The sequence below is a fragment of the Arvicola amphibius genome, chromosome 10 (assembly GCF_903992535.2).
Source record: "Arvicola amphibius chromosome 10, mArvAmp1.2, whole genome shotgun sequence".
In the NCBI taxonomy this organism is placed as follows: Eukaryota; Metazoa; Chordata; class Mammalia; order Rodentia; family Cricetidae; genus Arvicola; species Arvicola amphibius.
Genome location: NC_052056.1, coordinates 115,242,542 through 115,268,323, shown reverse-complemented (window position 1 = coordinate 115,268,323; position 25,782 = coordinate 115,242,542). Strand labels below are relative to the sequence as shown.

Sequence of the window (25,782 nt, the reverse complement as noted above, 5' to 3'; positions counted from 1 at the left end):
AAAAAAAAAAAAAAAAAAAAACCACCTGTCCCCCATTATAAGAGGAAAAGCAGAGAGAAGAACCTCCTTGTTTCTACTGGGGGGGGGGGGGGGGGCCTGTGGAATGTACCTGCTCCCGTTTCCCGAGCTTGCTGAGGCGTGAGAAGGGTAGTATATAGTATAAAGACTGTTTTCGAATGGATAGGAACTCTTACTCCCCCTAATGATTCAAATTCAGTGGTGTTTTAAAAGGTGAGCCGGCCCTTTGAAGCCTGCAACACCTCCCCCACCCCCACTCCTGGACCAGTTTAAATCTTAAAAGGTCCTGCTTCCTCTTTTCCTGAGCCCCTTACGTTCTTGCAAACTTCTCAGTGCATCCGCAGAAGTGTCTCTAGGTGTGAGGGAAGTTAAGTGTCTCCGGCTGCTCCTCTGCCTCAGTGCTGACAGATCCTGTCTGTCTGTCCGTCAGTCCGTGCCGTGTTCCCCCCCCCTCCCCCGTCGTCCCTCCGGCCCCCGCCTCCCTTCCCTTGCTTTCTCCCTCCCTCCTTCTTTATGGGGAGGCTCTTGGCCTAGGTCCCTGAGCCCAGCCGGGTACAGGCAAAGGACCGACCTACGCGAGAGGAGTGCAGTCACATCTCCCTTGAGGCTGGAGCTCCAAGCTTTTCAAGAGCGTCTGCTCACCATGAGCCGACAGCCACAGCCTCAGCTTGCGCGAACTTCGCGCTCCTCTTCCCTCCCGGTGTCACCAGCGACTTCTGCCATGTCCCAGTATGTGTCCCGCACAGACTCCAAGGGAGCACTGGACAGCAGCAGCCCCGAAGCCAACACGGAAGATGACAAGACCGAAGAGGACATGCCTACACCCAAGAACTATCTGTGGCTTACCATTGTCGCGTGTTTTTGCCCAGCGTACCCAGTCAATATCGTGGCTTTGGTCTTCGCAATCATGGTGAGTGGGGTTGATATCAAAAGCAGATGCAAAGAAAAGATCCTGGCGGCGCTGCCTCTCATGTACTTTTTGTGCTGGGTTTTGGTGTACACACCTCTTCCTTGCCTTTCTTCTGCTCAGCTCTCCGACCTCTGCCCAAGATCATCAGCGCTCTGCTCCGCAGAGCCTAGCCAAGCCTTCTAGCGGCAGAAACAACTTTGCGCTCCCTTGCCTCCGCGCTCCCTCTCCAATTCCCTATCCCCAACTGCTTTCCTAGGACCTCCCATGCTCTGAGCTAGCAGGCTGTGTGTCCCGGACTTGGCCACACTGGTGCCCCTGCCCTCCAAGTCCCCAAACTTGCTCTGTGTTAGCAAGTTCTTTCTCTTTTGCTGGCATTGGGCTCTGCCTCCATGGGGTCCTCCCTGAACTTGCCCCCCCCCCTTTCCCAGAATGCTTTCTCTAGGGTCAAAGTTCCTTCTGTTTCTTCTTGCACCCAGCACCCCTCCCTTGCCTCTCTCCGGCACCTGTTTTCCAGCTCTCTGGAGGTTGTCACCCGGACATTTCCACAGGACTTTCTTAATTGTACCTTGTGCTCTCACAGGGGGAAAGCCGGCTTGCTCTTTATTCTCCCTCAGTTTGTCCTAGACCGTCCCCACTTTGCTGCACACGGACCTTGTCGCACTATTCCCAGGAATCCCTCCACCACTCTGTCCTGTGCCCAGAGCCCCCAGCCAGTGCACTTGGGGACTCCTCCATGCAGCGGCACCCTGGGGCTCAGCTCTGTTTTCCTCTTCAATGCTCCCAAGAACCAGATCCTCCCTTATTGACTAGAGCAGCTGGTCCAGGTGGTGGCAGGTGAAATTCACACAGACTCTGTCCCGGGACAACCCCAGCAGTTTCGTGCTCCCTCCTCCATAGGCCCACTTCTCCTGCAGCTAGCCAATGCAACTCCCACGCAAGAGGGACTCAGCTGGGCTAATGTCGGCCACCTGCACGGAGTACTCCTACCGGTAAAACCTAGCCTGGGCACAGCAGGGGTTCCATTTATACCTACTCACTGACCTTCCCCAAACCTGCCGGACTGCACCAGCGTGCAAGTGCGCAATCGCTGCAGTTTTTGGCTTGGTTCAAATCCCAGTCACACCACTTGTTAGTCCTAAGGTGACCAAAAATGGGTGCGGATCTCTAAACCTAGGTTTCTTTGTAAAACGGGGATTATCATGATATTTCAGGGTGATTGTATTAATGAGATAACTGTGGCATACATAGAACGGTGCCAAGCATCACAATAATAATAATAATAATAATAATAATAATAATAACAATAATAATAATAATAATAAATAATAATAATAATAACTTTCCTTATTCCTGGCTAAAAGTTTAAAACAAAAGACACCCCTCCCCCGCAGAGCTGTAGGTGCCCCTTCCCTTTCGCTTCCAGAGCAAGATCCTTCTCTCCACCTAATATAGGATTTAAGACTTTTAAGGTTTAATCTTGGGGAAGCACATACAGCGCGTGAGTGGAGGTCAGAGGTCAAAGGACAACTCACCTTTAGGTGAGTTCTGGGGATGGGACTTGGGTCACCAGGCTGGCCCAGCAGGCGCCTTTGCTGGCTGGGCCATCTCACTGGCCCCTGTTTTATTTATTTTTTTTTTAATATATCTGCTGCCTGTGTGCCCTCATTACACAAACTCTGTGAGGAGAGAGAGATTTGCCATGTTTATTAGTGGGTGCTACAGAAGCAGTCACAAGAGACTCTGACACATGGGTAAACTTAGGAAATATTACAAAATGAATACAGGGGTGAAGGATTAGGTGTTGGTGGATTCACTGTCTGTTTTGCTCCTGTTTCAAAGTCCTAGAAGTTGAAGTTACCACACCCTCTCAGTAGGACCAGCCAGCTGACTTCCCCACTTCCTTCCTCTCCCTGGGTATCTGATCCTGGGTTTGTTTGGGGTTTTGTTTTTATTTTCCTAGAGGCTGGAGGAGTTGTAGGCTGCCAGACTCTCCAGCTGGCACCAGTGCCCACATCCCATCCTGGTTTATTCGTGATGCAGCTAATTTACCCTTCCGGGTGCCACTCTGGGGAAACCCCAACAGAGGCTTTGCCTCACGCTGGTCTGGTCTGAACTAAGCCACCAGCTGACGGTGACAGGCTGGATGCTAGTGATGCAGCTGGGGAGCTGGGGAGCTGGGGAGCTGGAGGCTTGGGATGGAAGGAAGCCTCTCTTAGTCCCATCACTTCCCAAGCTTTTCTCCAGAGCTTGACGCATGGTACCATTTGACTGTCAGAAAGCTGTAGGAAAGTTCCATACGTTGTTCATCTGAAAAGGGGGGATGAGACATTGGTGTGTGTTGCTGTTGTTTGCGTCAGTTGAGGGTTTTGATTTAATTTTGCTTTTCTTTGTTTGTGTGGGTGCCTGTGCATGTGATATGGGCGGGGAAGAGGTCAGCGGACAACCGTGTGGAGTTGCTTCTCTCCCTCCACCTTTACGTGGGTTCTGGGGGGCTGAACTCGGGTCTTCATCTTTGTGTGGCAACTGCTTCACCAACTATCTGTCTCGCCAGTGGAAGATTTGTTGTTTTTTGTTTCAGGCTTGGGGTTTGTAGGTAGCTATGCTGGTGGTGCTGTTTTGAGACAAAGTTTCACTTTGGAGTCCAGACGAGCTTTGAACATGAGCCTCCTGCCTCCACCTCTTGGGTGGCTGGGTTGACAGGTCCGTGCCATTGTACCTGCCTTGTGTACATTGTTTAACATTGAGTAGTACAGTCACGAGGATGAGACAAAATATATCTGCCAATCATGTAGAGCCTGCAGCATTGTGCTAGGTATGTGTAACAGTCATGTCACAGTTGGGTAGGTAGATTTGGTGTCTGGAGGCATCACAAGCTACATATGGAAACAAGCGGAATATGAAACAATTGAAGTCAAAATTCTAAACAGCCCCTCCCACTTGCTTGCTAGTGTGTATTCTCTAAAGTATCGGAAGCAATTGCTCACTCAAGAAGCGTAAACACAGACAGGATTGATAAATTTCATGACGATGATTCCAAAGGGCAAACAGAAAAAGTTGTGCAGAGGAAGGTGAGCGTCTGAGTATGTTATAACGTTGTTGAGAGGAGAGAGGGGAATTTCATTTGTTCAAAGGTCCATGTCTAGCAAAGACTTTACGGCTGGCATGACATCATGAGAGTGGGAAAAATGAGAAAGACGCGGACAAATCGGCTTTCTTGTAAACCCAATCTCACAATTTCTCATGAACACATCAGTATATCGATCATATGACTGGGTTTATTCATGAGGGCAACATCCTGTTTGCCTTCTGAAAGCACAACCACTTTTTTTCAATTGTTTTTATAGAGCTATATATTTTTCTCAGCTCCCCTCCCTTCCTTCCACCTTCTCCCATGATCTCCACACTCCCAATTTACTCAGGAGATCTTGTCTTTTTCTACTTCCCACGTAGACTAGGTCCATGTATGTCTCTCTCGGGTCCTGTTTGTTATCTAGGTTCTCTGGGGTTGTGAATTGTAGGCTGAGTTTTCTTTGCTTTATTTCTAAAAGCCACTTATGAGTGAGTACATATGATATTTGTCTTTCTGGATCTGGGTTACCTCACTCAATATGATGTTTTTTAGATCCATCCATTTGCCCTCAAATTTCAAGATATCATTATTTTTTTCCCGTTGTGTAGTACTCCATTGTGTAAATATACCACATTTTCCTTATCCATTCTTCAGTCGAGGGGCATTTAGGTTGTTTCCAGGTTCTGGATATGACAAACAATGCTGCTATGAACATAGTTGAGCACATGTCCTTGTTGTAGGATTGAGCATCCTTTGAGTATATACCCAAAAGTAGTAATGCTGGGTCTTGAGGTAGGTTGTTTCCTAATTTTCTGAGAAATTGCCATATTGATTTCCAAAGGGGCTGTACCAGTTTGCACTCGCACCAGCAATTCCAGAGTGTTCCCTTTACCCCACATCCTCTCCAGCACAAACTGTCATTGGTGTTTTTTATCTTGGCCATTCTTACAGGTGTAAGATGGAATCTCAGAGTTGTTTTAGTTTGCATTTCTCTGATGACTAACGATGTTGAGCTTTTCCTTAAGTGTCTTTCAGTCATTTTAGATTCCTCGGTTGAGAGTTCTCTATTTAGGTCTGTACTCCATTTTTTCTTGAATTATGTGTTCTTTTGGTGTCCAATTTCTTGAGTTATTTGTATATTTTGGAGATCAGCCCTCTGTCCAATGTGGGGTTGGTGAAGATCTTTTCCCATTCTGTAGGCTGTTGTTTTGTCTTGTTGACCATGTCCTTTGCTTTACAGAAGCTTCTCAGTTCCAAGAAGTTTCATTTATTAATAGTTTCTCTCAGTGTCCGAAAGTACAGCCTCTCGATAGCTCATAGTGGGGACTGAATTCCGACTTAAGAGTTGATGAGATACCTTATTCAAACCATAAAAAATCATCCAATCCTGCCACGGATGTCCAGGATTTGAGGTGTCTTGTGATGTCCTGTCCTGGCTGTTTTCCAGTCTCGCTCAATCATAAATTCATGACAAGTATAGCAATATGTCAGGGGGTCTCAGCTGGGAGTTGTACATTCCCCATAAAGATATTTGGAAATGTTGGGGAGCTTCTATAGGGGTCACAGTGGTTTGGGGATTTGGGCATCGATAAGAAGAGTCAAAATACAAACGTCCAGCAATGCTTCAGGTTTTCTCTCAATGCTCAATACTTGGGCATAACCCGAGTAACAACAGCACCCCATTGCTGCTTCCTGTTCATGTGATCAAACCCTCTGACCAAAGGCGACGTGGGGAGGAGAGGGCTTATTTCAGCTTGTAATTCACCCTCTTCCTCCAAAATGGCAGGGTCAAAGCCATTGCAGCTTCATTTTCTTTTGCTGTGATGAAATGCCCTGATCTAACGCGACTTGGGGAGGAAGGATTTATTTGGTTTTCACCTCCAGGTCACTCCTTATCATTGAGAAGAGTAGGAGCAAAAACTCGAGGTAGGAACCTGAAGGCAGAGGCCATTGAGAAAAGCTGCTTGATGGCTCTCTCACTGGCGTGTGCTCAGCTAGCTTTCTTATGCAGCCTAAGTCCACCTGCCTAGGGATGATGACGCCCACAATGAGCTGAGCCCTCCTACATCAAATAACAATCAAGGCAATTCCCCCACAGTCATACGTAGAGGCCAGATTGATTTGGGTAATTTCCCAGTTGAGACTCCCTCAAATGACACTGGCTGAGTCAAATTGACAACCAGTGATAATTCTAATAATAATTTTTTAAAAGGCAGTATAGTGGAAGATGGTATAAACATAGATGTGCTGAAAATATTGAAAAGATTCTGAAAAAAACAGTTTCAAAAATGGTTAATAAGAAAAAATGCAAGCAGCCTCAAAACAATCAAAACCTGCGCTATTAAGGCAAGCCTGAGGAGCGTCGAGGAGCATTCTGTGACATGTAATTACACATTGGAGTGGGCACATGGGAGTAAAACTACATTGAAAAAATACAGAAGGTTGTTCAAGCTGCGGGGATCTGTGTTCTAACACCCGTTGTGGAACCAGGGAGTCCTGGGGTTAGGATGTGGATGCACTGTCCACCGGTAAGGGGCAGGGCAATGACGATGCTGTATTAGAAAGCTGACGCGCTCAACGCCGCCTGTGGTAGAAGCATGGACATTCTCAATACACTGAAATAGTGCTTGCCAAAAGTCTGGTTAACCTCTACTCAACATGGAGAGTGGTGGGCTGTGTGACTCTCCCTAGAGTGGCGTGAAGAAATGCCTCTTCTTCCCAGACAGGGCACCAATGACAGATGAAAAAGTTAATTCTACCCGGGCCTAGCTTAGCGAATCTGTGAGTTTGGGGTTGCTTAGAGGAACATGGATGACTCCAAAGCAGCAGCATTACTGAAAAGTCCAAAGTTCCCCTCCTCCCTGCTAGAATGAGTTACTGCTAACCTGCACTGCATCTCGACTGGAATTAGAGCACAGCACCCTCCCTGGGGCAGGTGCAGTCCTGAACCAGAGCACGCACCTTGGCAAGTGGGGCACAGGCTGGGTTTCAGGGTTCATTCAACATCCTCCCTTCTGGCCCCAGTTATTTCTATTTTACATCTGAAAGGAGCCCCTTAATTTCTCAGCCTAGCCCTCCACCTGGAGAAAGAATGTCTGCCAATTCAACAAATATCCCTATGCCAGACTTGCTCCAAGCACCCGCACTGTCCCCTGTTTCAATGCCAGACTTTCTCCAGGCACCAGCACCTCCCCCTATTTCTACTGAGCTATTAAGACCAGCAAGGTCTCTCTATAGATCTGGAAGAAGTGAGGTCCCCTGTGGGTTGTAAGACTGCTGACAAATTCGGGGTGAGGTCACCATCTACAGTATTATAACTGGAATTCGATGGCTGCCTCAGAAGACCGTGGCCAAGTCCATGCTAAGCCTCCATCCTTCTTGACATCCTGTTGCAATGGCTTCGAAACCAACCTACACAGTCACTGCAGTCATGGGTACAGAACAGACCGGACTTCTGACCGGATAGCTTCTGACCTTCTTCCGCCAGGATTCTCCTTCACACCTTCAGAGCCTCTGCACAGACTCCAGCGAGGTTCAAATCCTGTGCTGTTTGTCGTTTATAATTCCATGTAAGTGTCTCGATCTTTCTCAAGGTTAGGGCTTTTTAACCCTGTAAGATGGGGGCTGTGATGGCACTTAGCCAAGTACACTTGTCCAGACAGAAAGATGGACATTTAAAAGTTTCAGTTTACTGCCTACAATGCAAGCAGAACACAGTGCTGAACCTGGTGATGGTGGGGATGGGGATAGAGATGGTGGGGATGGGGATAGAGATGGTGGGGATGGGGATAGAGATGGTGGGGATGGAGATAGAGATGGTGGGGATGGGGATAGAGATGGTGGGGATGGGGATAGAGATGGTGGGGATGGGGATAGAGATGGTGGGGATGGGGATAGAGATGGTGGGGATGGGGATAGAGATGGTGGGGATGGGGACAGAGATGGTGGGGATGGGGACAGAGAGTATGGGGATGGGGACAGAGATGGTGGAGATGGGGACAGAGATGGTGGGGATGGGGATAGAGATGGTGGGGATGGGGACAGAGAGTGTGGGGATGGGGACAGAGATGGTAGAGATGGGGACAGAGATGGTGGGGATGGGGACAGAGAGTGTGGGGATGGGGACAGAGATGGTGGAGATGGGGACAGAGATGGTGGAGATGGGGATAGAGATGACGACGATGGTGATGGTGGTTGTGATGGTGTCTGTAGACAAGGTACAAGTCATTACCTTTCCCAGGAGAAATCTCTGTTTTTCTGTGTGACTAGAAAATCTGATATTAATAAAAGTAACGGCATGCCTCCTGAATAAGTATTTCCTACAGCCTAAAGGTAAAACATTAAAGCTAAACTAAAATACACTAATAAGCCTTCAGCTCCACATGGAATAACGAAAGTTCTTGTTTTTCTTACTCTGATCTGAAACCACTGAAAGTGCTGGTAGGTGAACTTAAAAGTACAGATGCACCCGAAGACAAACTAAGAGTACAGGAAAAGGAAAGGCAGAGAGATAAACGGTTAAGCATTGACTGACTGTACGCAGTGTGCCACTGTGAAATCTAGATACAGAGTGACCAAGATGAAAAGGCCAATTTTACCTGCAAAGCTCTAAGGAGATTCAGAAATTGGAGGTATCGGAATACATTGCTTTTGAAGGTAATTAAAAAGAAATGGTACAAATGAAGAAAAGGGAAATCTTTGAAAGCATGTTCAAGATGTCAATAGGGAGCTAGAGAGATGACTCAGTGCTTTAGAGACCTTGTTGCTCTTACAGAGGACAGAGGTTCGATTCCCAGAACCCACATGGCAGCTCAGCAAACTCCCTGAAAATCCAGTTGCAGAGACTCTGACACCTCTTCTGAACTCCAAAGGCATCAGGCACTCAAGTGGTGCACAGACACATAGGCCGGCAAAATACCAATCCACATAAAAAAGTAAATAAATCTCTTTTTGAACAAGGAAACCAGAAGAAATCTAGACAACATCTATAGCACTATGAAGCCAGGCAACTGTGTTCTCAGCAAAAGTGACCAAAGGTGGATTTGTTCTCTGGTGAGGATTAACAGAAGATGATTAGTCACAAGGCAGGATAGAGAGTAGAAATCAGGATTAATGGAAAGTCACTGAGTTCAACAAGGATGCTCTTGGCCCCACTCCACTGAATACTCTGACACCCAGATAGGGGACGGGAGAATTTCTCTCCAAGGATGTGACCAGTTTCAGCACGAAAGTGTCTTTGGGGTTGTATTAATTGCCGACCTTAGGCTATGGCCAATACCTGACACAACAGAAAGGGTGGCTTATCCTGACGCAAAGTTGAGGGCGCACTCCATCATGGAGAAGGTGCTGAGGCAGCAGCTCACATTGTGGCCACGGTCTGAGTCTAGGCTGTGCCCCACAGACTCATGGTTTGAGCCTTTGTCCCCAGCTGATGGTGAACTTTTGGAAAGATGTGGCATGTTTATGAGGTCAAGGCCATCCTACGGAAGGAGATCAGTAGGCGTGGGCCTGTGTAGGTTGTATCTGGCTCCTGTACACTCACTATGCTTCTTGGTCTGCCGTGACGTGAACAACACCCACTGCACACCCCACTGCTGGGAACAGAGCTCACTCTCCTGCCATCATGGCTGAACAGAGACTGAGCCAAATTCAATCTCTCCTCCCTTAAGGCATTTCTAGTAGGTATTGTGGTCATAGCAACGTGGAAATAATATACATGGAATCCAGCAAAGGCATTCAATGTAGAAAAGAAGCAAAGAGAAATACCACTGTAATCAAGACAATTGGCTTTAGAAACCAACAGAAGACACCATTGATAATGGATGCTTGGGCCAAAGCCATTTGCAGGAAGCCACAGAACTTCCATGAACTTGACCACACCTTCTCAGGATGACAAGATTTGTGTTCATAAAGAAAACAAATATCCACAGAATGAAATACAAACTGAGCTCTGTCTTCTTTCCATTTGACCCAGGATCTACCAGGCACTGGATCATCCATCAAAACTGGGTTTCAGCCAGGCAGTGGTGGCACACTCCTATAATCCCAGCACTTGGGAGGCAGAGGCAAGCAGATTTCTGTGAGTTCAGGGCCATCCTGGAAAGCTACAGAGAAACCTTGTCTCAAAAACAAAACAAAAGAAAGAAAGAAAAGAAAGAAAGAAAGAAAGAAAGAAAGAAAGAAAGAAAGAAAGAAAAAGAAAGAGGGAGGGAGGGATGGAGGGAAGGAAGGAAGGAAGGAAGGAAGGAAGGAAGGAAGGAAGGAAGGAGGAAGGAAATGAAAGGAAAGAAAAGAAAAAGAAAACTTAGTTTCAGGTGAATGACAGTTAGGTTGCCTGGTCTACATAGTGACTTCCAGGACAGCCAGGGATATGTAGAGGGACCCTGTTTCAAACCACACACAAAAGAAGGTATGGATACTTGTCATACATGGTGGTGCATGCCTTTCATCTCAGCACTAGGGAGGCTGAGGCAGACAGATCTCTGTGAGTCTGAGTCCAGCCTGGTATACTTAGGGAGTTCCAGGCCTGTCTAGAAAAAAAATAAATAAAAATTAAAAAAAGATTATGAACACCTGTGACTTCATTCCTATTTATTTCTGTGTGAGGAGTCTGAAGCCCCGAGGAGCACGTAGGCGATCCCATAGGATAAAGGCTTGACTGAAGTCTACCACCATTCCAAAGTGTTCCTCTAGGCGTGCACCGACTTTATGAATCACTGCACACTGTCGAGCAGCTCCTGCCTCATCATTTCCAAAGTCTGATCACTGTGTGGGAGTGAACATCTGTACTTAGGAACCTAGAATCAAGCTACTATGGTGGTCCTTTTGATCTGAGACCACAGATGTAGAATACAAATATTTCAAGATGGTAATCCATGTTTCTCTACCAAAGAAGACATGTTTTTAAGTCCTGTTCGTATTTCCTGACAAAATGCTAAAACAGATGAGTCTGTCATAACATGCATGAACACACACACACACACATATATATATATGCTACAATGTAATATGTGTGCACATGGACATATATACACACTATAATGTAATATGTGTGTCTATGTGTAATGTATATTTATACATATATAATGGGTGGTTGTTGAAGTGGGGTTATAGCCACATGAGAACCCATTCTGTCACACTGCCAGGGCTTGTATACCATTGGAATTACATATAACAGACGTAAAGGAAGAAAGACGATGGAAGATGGGATTTAAAAGATTTAAAAAAAAAGACTAAGGCTTCCTTCCAAAAGTAGTAAACACATCAGGATGATGAGCAAGATATCAGTGGGATGAGGCACTGAACAGGTCGTGGCTGCGATGGGGTTGACCCTTCCCTAACAAGCAAGCCGTTTCCGACTTACCGTGTGTGGGATCCGGCGGTGACACTGAGGACACCTTCAGATATCCACCAAGAGAGGGCCAGGCAGGAGTCATAGGGTACACAACGCTTCTCAAACTCCAGTCACCTGAGGAGCTTGTTAGGCTGTGAGTGCCACTGCTCTCCTAGTGTCCTGTTGTAAATCCCCCCCCCCGCCCCCGGTTGGGGCCTCTCCCCATCTTTCTCCATGCCCCACCTGGGGAGCTCACCTGTTTCTTTCACTGTTTGCATCTCAATCCTATATGAACTGAGAAGAAAGTGTCTGTAGTCAGCTCCTTTTGCGAAAACTATCTACTCTTCGAAAAGTCTTGGGTTACCGTTGCTCTACATTGTTGTTCTTTGAGTGGCTGGTACGGCCCTTGTAATTGGTGTGGCCCTTGTGATTGATTGGTGTTGGCCCTTGTGATTGATTGGTGTGGCCCTTGTGATTGTTATTTTCCCTTACCATTGGTGCTGTTTTATAACATACAATGTTTTCCCTTTTTTTGGCATTTTCATAGCAATGTAATTTCGCTTGATATGCATGAAAGTTACTCTCCCTGCTTAAACACACTCAGGAAGATGACACTAGGGGGCAAAATCAAAAACATCGGCCCTTACACTTTCCGCTCAGTCGCTGGAAACACTGTGATGAGAAGTCACGCACAGCCCTTGATAGGAGCACGGCTCTGAATGCCGTCTCTCTGAATAGACTTGCCTCGTCAATATGGGGGGCATCATCGATGACTCTCCATCAACCCATGCTGGAGTCCTCCCTGACATTTGGCTTTAATGATGGGCAAAGGGACAATTCTCTTTGTCCTTGAATATAATTATGGAGCAAAAACTACTAAGAGCTGAAGTGGAGACAGACAAGCATGAATGAGTTCATGTAATAAGAGGAAATAAACCTTGCCCTCTGGAAGCCCCATCTTAGAATTCCCAAAAATACTTTCAGGCTACGAAACTCAGGACCAAGCAAAATCTAAACAAGAAATCCCCAAATGATCTGAAAATTAAGGCATCGTTACTAAAAATATCCACTAAGTGCCCGCATACATCAGGATATTTTGATGGAAGTCAGCTGTCTAGGATTTTGGAGTCTAAAATGCTGACCTACACAGAGTTCTTGCATCCAGTCCAAAGGACTCAGACTGTGATCAGGGATTAATCAGACTGAGAGGATATAGGGAGAGAGAGAGGCAGAGGGACAGTGGGAGAAACATAGCCAGACAGCTGCAGAGAGAAAACTCCACTCCTCCCTAGACAGGGAACTAAGGGGTAAGAAGACGGCAGAGCCGGTTTGCATAAGAGAGCATGTTATGATATTAAGACTTCAGTGTTGTTGTACATACAAGTACAAACACTGCACAAACACTTTTGATACTCAAATCCATATATGTCAGAGCTATGTAAAGAAAACACTGCTAAGAAATGAAAACTGAGAAACAGCAACTGAACTGAATGCAAAGCTACCCTGTGGCCTGCTAGAGACTCAACCAGCATTGGCAGCAGACTGCTTAGCATAGTAACTATTTTTGGTCTCCTTGTTAAAAATATGGAAAGTTTTTAATAATATTTTGATTAATTCTTTGATAATTTAACATAATGCATATTGCTAGCTTGCTCTTACATCTAGAATTAACCCATTTCCAGTATTTTATATTTTACCACGAGGCCCATAGCCTACCAGCAAGGTTTCAGCACGTCTGTCTCTGGCAGTGGCTCCATGGCTTCTCCCTTGACTCCACCTCCTTTCTCCCAGCATTCAGTTTAGTTTTCCCCGCCTAGCTCTACTCTACCCTATCACAGGCCTATGACAGTTTCTTTATTAACCAACAGTATTCAGAGCATACAGAGGGGAATCCCACATCACACGGCCTGTGGGTTAAGCAGACATCCTCAAGAGTCCACTTGGTAGAACAGAATCAGGTCTCCTCTAGGACCTGTGACCTCTCCAGTCACAGGCTCTGGGCCCCCCGGTGTCAGGCCTGAGGTCTTTTGGGGATCCAGGAGGCTTTAGGTTGAATTGGAAAGTGGTCTTGAGATGGATATAAATATTGATCCCAGTTTAGAAATTTGACTCAAATGTAAAAGACCTGTGTGTGGCATGAGACCTCACACGTCAGTCAGAATTACATGGTAAGCTTCAGGTGAAGGGTCGAATGGGAAAGCAGGTCAGAACATGAAACTGTATGAACAGGGAGACCCCACACAGTTTATCAGTAAAAAGTGTCCACCCACCATCTCTGTGCCCTCACATGCCTGAACACGGATAGAGGAAGAAAAGGCTGCAAGTATTTCTGAATGCCTATTGGCCATGTGCATTTTACCAAGCAAATGAGATCCTTCCAGAGAGTGGCACGCAGTGACAGGAGAATCAACAAGCAGCATGAGACAGGAGGCAGGCTGGGGCCATGCTGGAGAAGAGGTCTTATTTCAGAAACAGCGGTGGGCAAAGGCTGAAGGGTGAGATGAGGCTCGGGGGCAGAAAGAAACTATGTATACCAGAGGTTCGTATGGCATGTCATTTGTAGCGTCACTTAGACAGAGTCTGACTTCTTCAGGAAGGAACCCTGTCATAGAATGGGTCACCTGGTGGAGTGTCCCAAAAGGTGCGGGAGGAGAGATGGGAGAGAAAACTGTGGTTGGAATATAAAATGAAATTAAAAAATAAATAAAAGTTTTTAAAAACTAGTTTTCAACGGGCCTCTCTTCCGGTCGGCCCTCAGTACCGCCTGTCCCCATATCTAGCACCAGCTCACAGTTTGCTCTTTCTTCCACCCTCTTCCCAGACTGGACCCATTCCCTATGCTAACATGCTCACTGTTAGCAGGGGTCTACTTCTGTTCGGGTGCTGGTTAGCCTAAGTGTTAATGAGCTGCAACTGAAATGGGGCTTGCGTTAATCAACAATAGCTGGGTTTGAGTGGCTCCTGTCTGTCTTCTTCAGGGGTGTTCTAGTCAGCTTTAACTGTCAGTGTTAACACGGTTTAGGGTAACCTGAGAATGGAGTCCCAACTGAGGGACTGTCTGGGTTAGATTGGCCTGTGAGCAAATCTATAGGGAATTGTCTTATTAATTGATGCCATAGGGTCCAGCACACTGTGGGCAGCACCATTCCCTGGGAAGGTACCCCTAGGCTGTAAAGCAAATCTGGCTAAGCATGAGACGGAGCAAGCCAGCAAGCAGAGTTCCTCCTTGGTGTCTGCTTCAGTTCCTGTCTTGGCATCCCTTGATGACGGACCGTGACCTGTTCATCTTCCTGCCTTGGCTTCCCTTGGTGATGGACTGTGACCTGTTCATCTTCCCACCTTGACTTCTCTTGATTACGGTCTGTGACCTGTAAGCAACAATAAATCCCTTTTCTACCCAAGTTACTTTGGTTGTGGTATCTGTCACAGCAATAGAATGGAGCCAGAACAGGAGGTATTTCTCTAGGGGCCCCCACAAAAGTCCAATCTGCTAATTCTGGCACCTGCTTGGTCTTGCTGCAGCTCGCAGTGGGCACCTGAGGTAATCATTGTACCCACAAGCTGTTTCTGAGCCCTGCCACCATCTCCTAATAGGCACTACCAACTTCTCAGGAAGCAGCTAACCCCTGGGGTCTTTGAAGAAGCTAACATTCCCCCACTGGACATTTTCCTTCTATCATCTGATAACACAGCAAGGTGGGGTTTAATACATCTAAAAGGTTGTGAAGCCATCACCACTGTCCAATTCCAGCAAACTTTCGTGTTTCAGTAAGGTGTGCGGCTCAGACCTAACCCAGCATGGGGAAGATTGAGGCAGGAGGAGCCTGAGTTTCAGATCAAAGAGATTTTTAAAAGAAGATAGAAAGAGAAAATATAAATATTGTAAATTTTGCACCAGCATAGAAATCCCATTCTCTTGGTCAGGTGTGGTGGTGCATGTCTGTAATTACAACCTTTGGAGGACTGAGGTAAGAGGATTGCTACAAGTTTAAGAGCAGCCTTGGCTACTTAGAAAGACCTTGTTTCAAATAAAGAAAAGATTTCTGGGGCTGGAGAGATGGCTCAGAGGTTAAGAGCACTGACTGCTCTTCCAGAGGTCCTGAGTTCAATTCCCAGCAACCACATAGTGGCTCACAACCATCAGTAATGAGATCTGGTGCCCTCCTCTGGCCAGCAAGCATACAGACCAACAGAACACTGTATACATAATAAATAAATCTTAAAAAAAAAAAAAAGAAAAGATTTCTGGGTATGCCAGGAGTGTTACCCTCATGAACATAGCATGCCCATGACCCTCATAAGATCAAGCCAATCAATCTTCCGGCTTGGATAGGGGTTGGGTGTTATAGGCCTTACCCATAGCTGAGAGCTATAGACTTGATGGCTGCCTTGGGGTGGGGGGGAACCAGTTTCCTTCAAGGGTGCGGCCTCCCCTAAGTTGCCTATGCTTCAGAGAATGGCTCTGTACCATGTGCGCATGTGCAGTCCTAACTGGACTCCGTGGGTTATAAAGACGGGGGAAAACCCGAGGACATGAGGTTTGGAGGGGGAGTCTGAGAGGAGTGGTGTACACAGAAGCATGCATGAAATTCTCAAAGAATAGATAAATAAAAATACAATGTTTAAAAGAAAGGCAAAGACCCCATGTCTGTCATCTCTCACTCCCTAACCCCACCAGGGAAACCTGGGGTGTCTATTTAAGCTGCCTGTCCCCTTGGCTGGAATCTGACGCTCTGTGACCTTTCACATCTGCTTCCGACGCTTCACAGGCCGGTCTCCAAGGTCCGCTTACCTTGTCCAGGATCAGCGCTCTCTTCTTTTTAAAGCTAAACAGCATCCCAGGCCTTTTTCTAAGGCTAAGCACCAGCAAATTATATCTCTGATTAAGTGTTGGATAGACTGGAATTGCTGTGTGACTCCACTCAGTACTCTTAATAGAGAGGGCGTTGTGTGCTTAGTTATTAATTTATCATTGTTCAGGTATTACAGAATCATAGTGATCCACTCCTGTGCCAGCCCTGGGAGCAAAAACACAGTGTATACCTTGATGTTGCTTTCTATATTGATTTTCCCCCCAATTTTTCTTTTTCCTCTGTAATTTGTTGATGGGCATTTGGATTTAATCCACTTGGGACCTGTTATGGTTTGGGTCTAAAATGTCCCCCATCAGCTAAGGTCTGAACACTTGCTTTCCAACTGGTGACACCATTCAGAGAAGTTGTGGCTCCTTTGGAATGGGAGGCGTGGCACACGGAGGTGAGCCCTGGCTCTTTTGGTTGGAGAGTCCAGCCCCACTTCTGGTGAACTCTCTGTTTCCTGATCAGCAAAGATGTGACAATCTGAGCTGCAGAACCCTGGCCACCATACCTTCACCACCATGATGGGCTGAAGTAAATCCTTCCTCCCTGAGCCTCCTCCTGAAGGGGAACGCTTCAGATGGGGGTTCCCCCTCATCCTCATCAGGTGTACGTCACAGGGACACACAAGGGGGCAGATGGTGCTGTCACGGACCTTCCAGCATGAGCTCTGTGTGGTCGCGCACTTCAGTCTTCTTGGGAGCACCCTTCAGGCATCATTGTTGAACCCTGTGACAGTTTAGCCTTCTGAGGACCTGAAAGACTGCCTGCAAAGCAGCTGCATCACTTCAGACTCCCACAAGTCCCTAATGGGGCCTCCAGTTTCTCTGGATCCCCAATAGTCTTTCCCGTTGCCTGCCTTCTTCAGTCTATCCCTGTGGGTGTCAGTGGTGTCTTCCCAGACTTTTGTTTGCTGATGACCTGTGACCTTGAGCATCTCCTTGTTTATTTTTATTGGCCATTTGTCATCTTCGAAGAGATGTTTATTCAAATCTTCAGTCTATGTTTAACCTGGGTTAGTTTTGTTATTTAGCCACTAGATCTCTTTATATATGCTGGTTCTAAGTATACATTTTTAACCAATGTATCCCCCCCCATTGTTATGGATGATCTGGCATTTCTTCTCTGCTTCGTGATCCTTGGAGAGGTCTGGTTATCACTGAGAGGTGTCAGTGAAAGTGTTCCTTTTGTTGTTTTGCTTATATACTCCCTCCCAACCACCCTCCCTCCCTCCCTTGGTGCTAACAAGAACACTGGGCTGGGGACAGACTCAGTGACAGACATTGTATCACTCCAGCTCTGCCCCTTATCGTAAGTTCCTTGAGCCTAGATTCCCCACGCATATGTTGGGTATGTTGACACTGGGCATTGTTTCCAGTAGTAAATGAGAGAGCGGGACTCCTTTCTGCTCCCTCTCAACCTCACAACTGGCCCATGTCTCGGCTGCTTTCCCCATCTTCCCTGGGAGGAGCTTATGTGATCTCCTCTGAGTGCAGTTACTACCATCTCAAAGAAATGGGGCTTAGTGTGACTCATATACATAAACACCAGCTGTGAGGTGTGGGGTGGGGAGAGTCTCCACTCCAAAGAAAATCAACAGTAACTCAGGCTTAAGAAGCCAAGATCAAACAACCGGTGAATCCATCCCCCACGTGGGGCTCTGTCTTAATTCCTTCGCAGCTCTGCCTTATTTCCTTCTGAGCAGTTCTCATGCCGAAAAGTTCCCCTTTTTGTTGTTACTATTTGAAATGTGTTCTTGGTGTGTCACCCAGGCTTGTCTTGAACTCTTGGACTTACACAATCCTCCTGCTCTAGTCTTCAGAATAGCTGGGACTTCAGGCACACCTACCTCACTGAGCCATTTTTATTTATTTTTTTTTTTTAAGTTTTTTTATTATTAAAAATTTCTACCTCCTCCCCACCTCCCATTTCCTTCCCCTCCCTTGCTAGTCCAAGGAGCAGTCAGGGTTCCCTGCCCTGCAGAAAGTCCAAGGTCCAAACCACTCCATCTGGGTCCAGGAAGGTGCACATCTAAACAGACTAGGCTCCCCAAAAGCCAGTACATGCTGTGGGATCAAAACACAGTGCCATTGTTCTTTGCTTCTCAGTCAGCCTTCATTGTCCGACACCTTCAGAGAATCCAGTTTGATCCCATGTTTTTCAGTCCAGGTCCTGCTGGCCTTGGTGAGCTCCCATTAGATCAGCCCTGCAGTCTCAGTGGGTGGGCGCACTCCTTGCGGTCCTGACTTCCTTGCTCAGGTTCTTCCTCCTTCAGCTCCTCATTTGGGCCTTGGGAGCTCAGTCCTGCGCTCCAGTGTGGGTCTCTGTCTCTATCTCCCTCCATCGCCAGATGAAGCTTCTTCACCATCTGTCGCCAGATGGAGGTTCCCTCACGGTCCTGACTTTCTTTCTCATGTTCTCTCTCCTTCTGCTCCTCATCCGGACCTTGGGGGCTCAGTCCGGTGCTCCAATGTGGGGCTCTGTCATTTTCTTCATCTATCGTCAGGTGGAGGTTCAGTTCAGATTTAATGTTGTGTCTGAGTGATAAATGTATGGTTCAACTCCTTGAAGGCAGGGGCCTTGTCTGCCTCATTCATACCTGGCTCGTGTCCCCAGAACTTACAGTACTGGTTCTGAAATGGCTGTGACTTAATAGTTTTTAAGGAATTGAAGAACATGGCTTGTAGTGTCTTGGAGCTCTGGGGAATGTGCTGATAGGCCAGCAGCCTATCTTCCTTCTGGTTGTTGGAAATAGAAAACAGTGCCTTTGGTTGGCTGTCAGTGGCAGGATGGCACTGAGAGCTTCCAGGGCACACGCTCATGGGATATGCTGGGAATTCAGTGAGGTGAATACCTATCTGGAAGGCACAGAGAAGTTAGTCAACTGATCTAAGAGTAAAACTCTGGGGTGTGGCTCAGATAGAGTCCTAGCCTCTCATGTTCCCGGAACCAGGTGTGATTCCTAGAGTCACCAATAACAGCCACAGAAAACAGCAATTAGTATAAATTTCTCAGGTGTGGAGGCACACTTTTATAATCCCAGCACTGGGGAGCTGGAGGCAGGAGGACCACTGTGTTCACAGTAACCCTGGGCTACAAAGCAAGTTCAAGGTCAATTGAGACCCTGTCTCAAAAAAGTAAAAAATTAATAAATAAACTACCAAGGGATCGGACTAGAGGTGGCTCAGCGGTTAAGAGCATTGGCCGCTCTTGCAGAGGATTCAAACTCAGTTTCCAGCACCCACATGATGGCTCACAACAGCCTGTGACTCCAGTCACCTCCAGCCGCCGAGGGCTCCTGCAGGCCTGTGATGCACATAAACTCATGCGGGGACACAGACACAAAATAAACAAAGAAATCCTTTAAAATAACCAAAATCCAAGGACATGGGATTCAGTTCAGTAGCAGGGCACTTTCCAGGGCACACAAGAACACCTCCTGACCCCACCCTACCCCCACACAAGAAAAGATCTGGGTAACACATGGAGCCCAGCACCTTTCTGCTCGGTCGGCATAACACAGTGCCTTTCACCATTAGAAGCGGGTGAGGAGTACGTGCTGACCTTCAGGCGTGGCAGGGTCACCGTGAGGAGTGTGCAGTGATGACCTCCAGGCGTGGCAGGGTCTGCTGTTCCAACAGCCTGGTGGCAGGAGGCAGAAAGGTCACAAGTTCAAGGCTTGCATGGACTCTGTGTGTCTCATGAAAGCAAACAAGCAAAAATCCTTGGAACCCACCCCTAAAGATCCTGACTTAATTAGTCTTGAGGAAGACTTGAACTTGGGACTACTTTAGAGCACACTCCCCGCGAGCAGCCCTAAGGGCCAGCCAGCGTTGGAAACGACTGATAGAAGAGAATATACAAAACAGCTTCAGAGAGCCTCACTTCTGGTCTCTACGGCAGCAGCCCCATGGAGGGTGCTGTCTCGTCCAGGTACCACATGGTGTGTAGCCAGGGCTCTGCTCTGAAGAGTAGAGGGAAAGGGCCTTCACGTTTCCCTGCCTTGGAGCAGTGTGGTGGATGCACCACTCAGCACCAAGTGTCAGGAATTCCTAGACAGTGGATCCACTAACATTGAGATGTAGCTACCAATATCTACAGCATTGCCCTGATGTCTCCTCTCTGGGATGGACACTCCAACGGGAAGCCAAGAGTTGCTGCTGCAGGCCACAGTGAGCTTGCTGTTCTCTGCTGCAGCCTTCTCGAGGCTCAGCATAGAAACAGCCCTCTCCCCTCCAGTTCCTAACCAGCTTTCTACCCCTGGGTATGAAGAGCGCATGTCTACCCTTGGAAGGTGGGTGTGAATAAGCTGAGAGTGACTATATGCAGTGGCTATGATGTCATTAGACTACCCGGGCGGATGCCTTGGGCTGTGCACTGAAGTGCATCAGCCCCCCCCCCCCCAGAGGGAAGCAAATTCAGAAGGGACACTAACGACCTCTCTTCTGGCATATTTTGTGAGATGAATGAGATGCCATTGACTGCTTAGCTTCGAGTGGTTTGTTTGTTGGCTACCACTTCTCAGACCTTGGGCTAAGAGTTGCTCATTTGTGTAATGATAAAATCTATAGCTCAGAAGGAAATCCCGTGCCATGTTCAGGTTCCCTAAGTGTCAATCTGAAAATAGTGGACATGGGAGCAGAGACAAGATCCCTGGAGCTCTCTACCCAACTAGCCTGGCCTACTTGGTTAGCTCCAGGCCAGCCAAAGACCCAGTATTAATAAAAAGGTAAGCACCTGAGGAATAACGCTTGAAATTGTGTTCTGCCCCCCATGTGCACACAAATACACACACACATGCACATGTGAGCGTGCATGCGGACACACAACCTCCTACATACATATACATATGAATTAATATAATAAATATGAATGCCAGATGGTCAGGCATTGTGGTAGACACCTTTAATGCCTTTAATCCGGGCCTCAGGAGACAGAGATGGGAGTGTCGTGAGTGAGTTCAAGGCCAGCCTGGGCAACACAGGAAGCCCTCGTCATAAATACATAGCTTTTCCCCAAGAGCACAATGATGGCACAACATTAAGAGGGGGACCTTCAAGAGGTGGGGCTGGGAGACGCACACTGAGGGTGTGTCCTTGAAGGGACTTGTAGGATTCTGGTTTCTTTTCTTCAACTTCTCTGCCCCCCCCCCTTTTCCCCCAGATTTTGTGGTGGGAGTCACTTCCCCTACCTTGTGTAGTTGACTCTTCACAGACTCAGAAACCACAGACCGACAGACAGCGCACAGAAACATCTAGAACTATGAGCCAACATACGGAAAAGGGGGAAGACAAGGGAAGGGAAGGGAAGAGAGGGAGGGAGAGGGATGGGAAGAGGGAACTTACTTAGAAAGAAACACAAGGAAGTTCAGTTTCAGAAGGTCCAACCAGCCGATGAAAAGCACAAGCGAGTGTTTAAAGGAAACACGGATGGCGGATCTGCCAAGTCTACCAGGATTTACAGTTGTCTGTTCCTAGTCAGAACAAGGAATTCCTCTGCAGCCTGTGACTGCCACCAGCCTTGCCAGAGGGAGGATGAAGCTGTCTTTGCATAGATTTGTAGGAAGTACACAGGCATTCACATGTGAGGGACCAGGATTAGACACACAGACTTATTACTGTGGCTTTATCTTGGGGTGTGGATTTCTTTCTCCTAACCTGTCGGAATTATTTTCATAGGATTTGTGGATGTGGCATCTAAAAGACAGACCAAGCCGCTTAACACTGAGAAATGCGATTAAATGAAGTATTATGTCCTGTTTGTTTCTGGAGTGTTTAAATGATTGGCACGCATCCAAATTGCATTCATAATTTTCAGACGAATATGAGTAAGATCATATAAACTGAGTCCTTGCCGCCGAGCTTGACGACCTGTGGACCTGAGTTCAACCCACGGGTCCACATGTCAAGGAAAGAACCCACTCTGACAAGATCACAGACGTTTTAGATACCTAAAGCCATCCACAATCCTCTCATCCTTTTGTACCAGATGGCACAGTTTGCATTCTGAGCTCTTTGGGGGGAAAAAAAAGGTTTATGAAGCATATGCATTTTCTCTAAGCCCATTTCCACAACTTCAGTCTGATATCTGCCATGGGACCAGTAGGATGGCGCTCTACGTGGAGGAAGAAGAGAGCTACTGCATTTGGGGCCCGGAGCTCTTGTCCAGAGCATCCGAGGCCCTGAGCTACACCCCGGTGCCGGGCAGGGCTGGAGGATTCCCCGCTCTGTTGTTAGCTCTCCACTGTTAAAGGTTTGCCTGTGCTGTGTCCACCGTAGGCTCACGTGTTCCAGCACTCGGTTCCCTGCTGGCACTGCTGCCTGAGGAGGCTGTGGAAACTTTTAGGATGAGGGGCCTATCTGGCAGAGGTAGGCATCAGGGGTGGCCCTTGGAGGTTGTAGTATCCACTTCGGGTTCCAATCCCTTCTCTCTGTTTCTGATTTTTGTCACAATGTGAACCAGTCACTGCTGCACCCTCCTGCCACTACAGACAGAGCAGCCCCCACCACCATGCTTCCCTGCCATGTTGCCCTGGAACTTCTGAAGCCATGTACCAAAGTAAACCACCCTCCTTCACACTGATTCCATTGGGCATTTTGTCACAGCGAGGAACAAAGTAACTCTGGAGTCAACCCTTAAGCTGATCCCCCTACCATAGCACAAGTCCCTTAGATTGGAATCTTGGAATTCTATAGTCTCCTGCCTTTATCCTCCCCACAGATGTTTACATTCACCCAGCAGATTCACCAGAGAGAGCCAGAGGGGAGGACAAATTCAGAGTGGGAGTCCTATAGAGAGAGGGGACAATCCTCAGCATTGGAAGAGGCTTTTCAACTGTTTCAAGTCAACAGCAGCCTCGTTCAGATTCTCTCTCATGAGTCTCGGAGTTAGGGTGGTACCCACGGAGGAGTGGTCAGTATGACTTCGCCGACCTGCACCAAACAGGCCAAACAGCCCAGAGCCCCCCACCTCTCACCCGGGCCCACAGGCAATGCCCTCATGATAGGTGTGCCCTTTGGGATGCCCCAGCCTGGCCGTCTTCCTACTTATTGTGGTCACTGCTGTTGGAGAACGTAAGATTGATTTCTTGTCTGACAGTCAAGATTAACATTGCTTGAGCTCTCATTACTTCTCCTTGTCTTACTCAGATCATCACCACGTCTGATCTGTGAATTGCGTTTTCTGAGGACACTCAGAAGAACGATGCTTTGTCAGGGTTGGCAGTCTGAACCATCACCACTCTAAGCTAGAATTTGAATCCCTAACGTTCTGTGCAGGGACTTTGACTGTGACGCCATTTAAAACACTGCCTGAACTTGGGTCCTCATGATCGTGGAGGCGATGAGCCTGGCACACCCCTATCCACCCAAAGGCTTAAAATACGAATGAGGTGGGAGGAGTAACCAATTCATAGTAAAATCCAACGTGTCTTGGGCATACAAAGTCAATGCTGGTCGTTTTGCACGTTAGTTCATGGAATCTGTGTTACACGGCTGCTCCTGGTGCCCCCAATTCACAGACAAGTGTACAAGGTGACTTTGAAAAGATTGGTTACTTTCTGTACCTATCATGGCTTCTTAAGTAGAATCTTAACTCAGGCCTCTGAGATCTTATGCCTTCTCAAGTAGTCCCAGGTGGGCCTAGAGCTGGTCAAGGGCAAGGACTAGCCTGAAGTCCTGACCCCAGGCCTCTGTGCCTTCAACACCCCCCCCCAACACTGCTTTGGGTGTTTCTGGGGATCAAACTCCAGGGCCTTTGATGTGCTAAACTCACCCTCTGCCCACTGGGCTGCGTCCCTGACAGGATTTGCTCAGTAAGAACCCTTGCCATGTGGGTTCCTGGAGAAGTCATGGGTGATACAGAAAAGGACCGAGGATGCTGGGGGGGTTAAGGAAGGAGGACCAAGGCTCAGGGTCGCATTTCTCATCGGCTGCAACATTGTAACAGCCTGAGAAGCTACGTTTGTGGGTCCCAGTTAAAAAATGATCTTGACTTGTGCATAGAGGCGAATAATTGAGCCCAAGTTTTTAGTGTGGGAATGGCTGAATGTTTTCTGCAGATAATCAAGCAGCAGATAGTTTGGGTTTGACAAACGCTACAACCTCTGCACAAGTTCCTAACACTGTCACCACAGCACAAAAGCAGCCACCAGCAATAGTAAACAAATCAGTGTGGCTTTGATCCGAATGAGCTATGCAAAAACAGGTGGCAAGCTGGCCCAGGCTGTGGGTCAGACTTGGCAGTGACTGCCCCAATGCTTGACCCATGCATTCTACAGTTATGTACTCAGTGTCTTCCGCTTGACAAGCGTGGCTCTGGGAACTGACGTACTGGGAAAATGAGAAACAAGAATTACCACCCACACAGTCCCTCTGTGGGTGGGCGAGACAGAAATCAGTCCTCTGGTGGACGTATGGAGGCCTGGGGAAGACTTCCGGGGAGATGATAGCTATGCTGTTTCCTCAGCAGCCTGACACTGAGGGAAGCTGTCGCCAACGGCTTCTTAAGAGTTGTTTCATCAAGACAGCCTGAGAAGGCTCCTGTCTTTCCTGTCACTGACTCTTCCTTTGTGTCCCCCAGTCTCAGAACAGCTACAATGACGGAGACTACGAAGGAGCCCGGAGGCTGGGGCGGAATGCCAAGTGGGTGGCCATCGCCTCCATCCTCATCGGCCTGGTCATCATCGGTGTTTTCTGTGCGGTGCACTTCTCCAGGAAGTAAGTAGGCTCTCCGAAGCCCTCCTGCTACTGAGTGCTTTTCTCCAATACTCGTGGGAACCTATTGGGCTAGGTTAGGAATGGCTTTGATACGTTTTCTTACTCAGACCGTCCAGGGCAGATGCAAGGTCAGTCTTCTGCAAAGTCATTCAGAGACCCAGGCTGTCAATCACACCACTATATCCTAGCAATCCTATCAGGGAAGAAGAGACAGGCTCAGCTTAACACGTCTATAGCCCCTTGAGTCATGCCATGGCTGTCCCAAGAATGACCTGAGTCAGGTTTTCCTGCTCAGCTTCCCGTTAAACAATAGACAGACAAATACATTAAAGTAGAAAATGGAACTTTACAATCAGACCCAGACTTGAGGGGTGCCTTTGACCCCTCAATACCATCTGAAGATAAACTAGGAACATTCCAGCATGGATGAAGTCACCTTTCCCCTCCTCTCTGACCCAAGGTGTAGGGATCCAACTGTTCTCAGTCCAGCATGTCAGGGCTGGTCCCCACACACTGGGACTAACCGGCTCTGGCATAGTGAACATCTAGGCCTTGCAGAACATGAGGTCCCTACCACCACCTCTGTCATAAGTACCGAGCTCTGCCACTGGACACAACAGCAGCCACAGACAGCATGGGAACGATCAGTATGGCTGTATTGCAGTCAAACTTGAGTCACAGAAACAAGTGTTTTTATATGTGGGTTATAATTCCCAACCCTCATTTCTAGACCAGGAAGTGATGAGAGGAAGTGACGGGAGGAAGTGATGGGAGGAAGCAATGGAAGCGATGGGAGGAAGTGATGAGAGGAACTGATGTGAGGAAGTGATATGATAGGAAGTAATCTGATGGGAGGAAGCGATGGGAGGAAGTAATGG

At 47.6% G+C, this 25,782-nt stretch overlaps 1 protein-coding gene across 1 annotated transcript; it reads left to right on the top strand.

Moving 5' to 3' along the window:
- The first annotated feature begins 739 nt into the window (after window positions 1–739).
- Window positions 740–24,908, top strand: Tmem233 (transmembrane protein 233). The gene is made up of 2 exons (XM_038344533.1): window positions 740–928; window positions 24,768–24,908. Exons 1-2 carry the CDS (start codon window positions 740–742, stop codon window positions 24,906–24,908), a joined length of 330 nt encoding a protein of 109 aa, XP_038200461.1.
- Window positions 24,909–25,782: the final 874 nt, after the last annotated feature.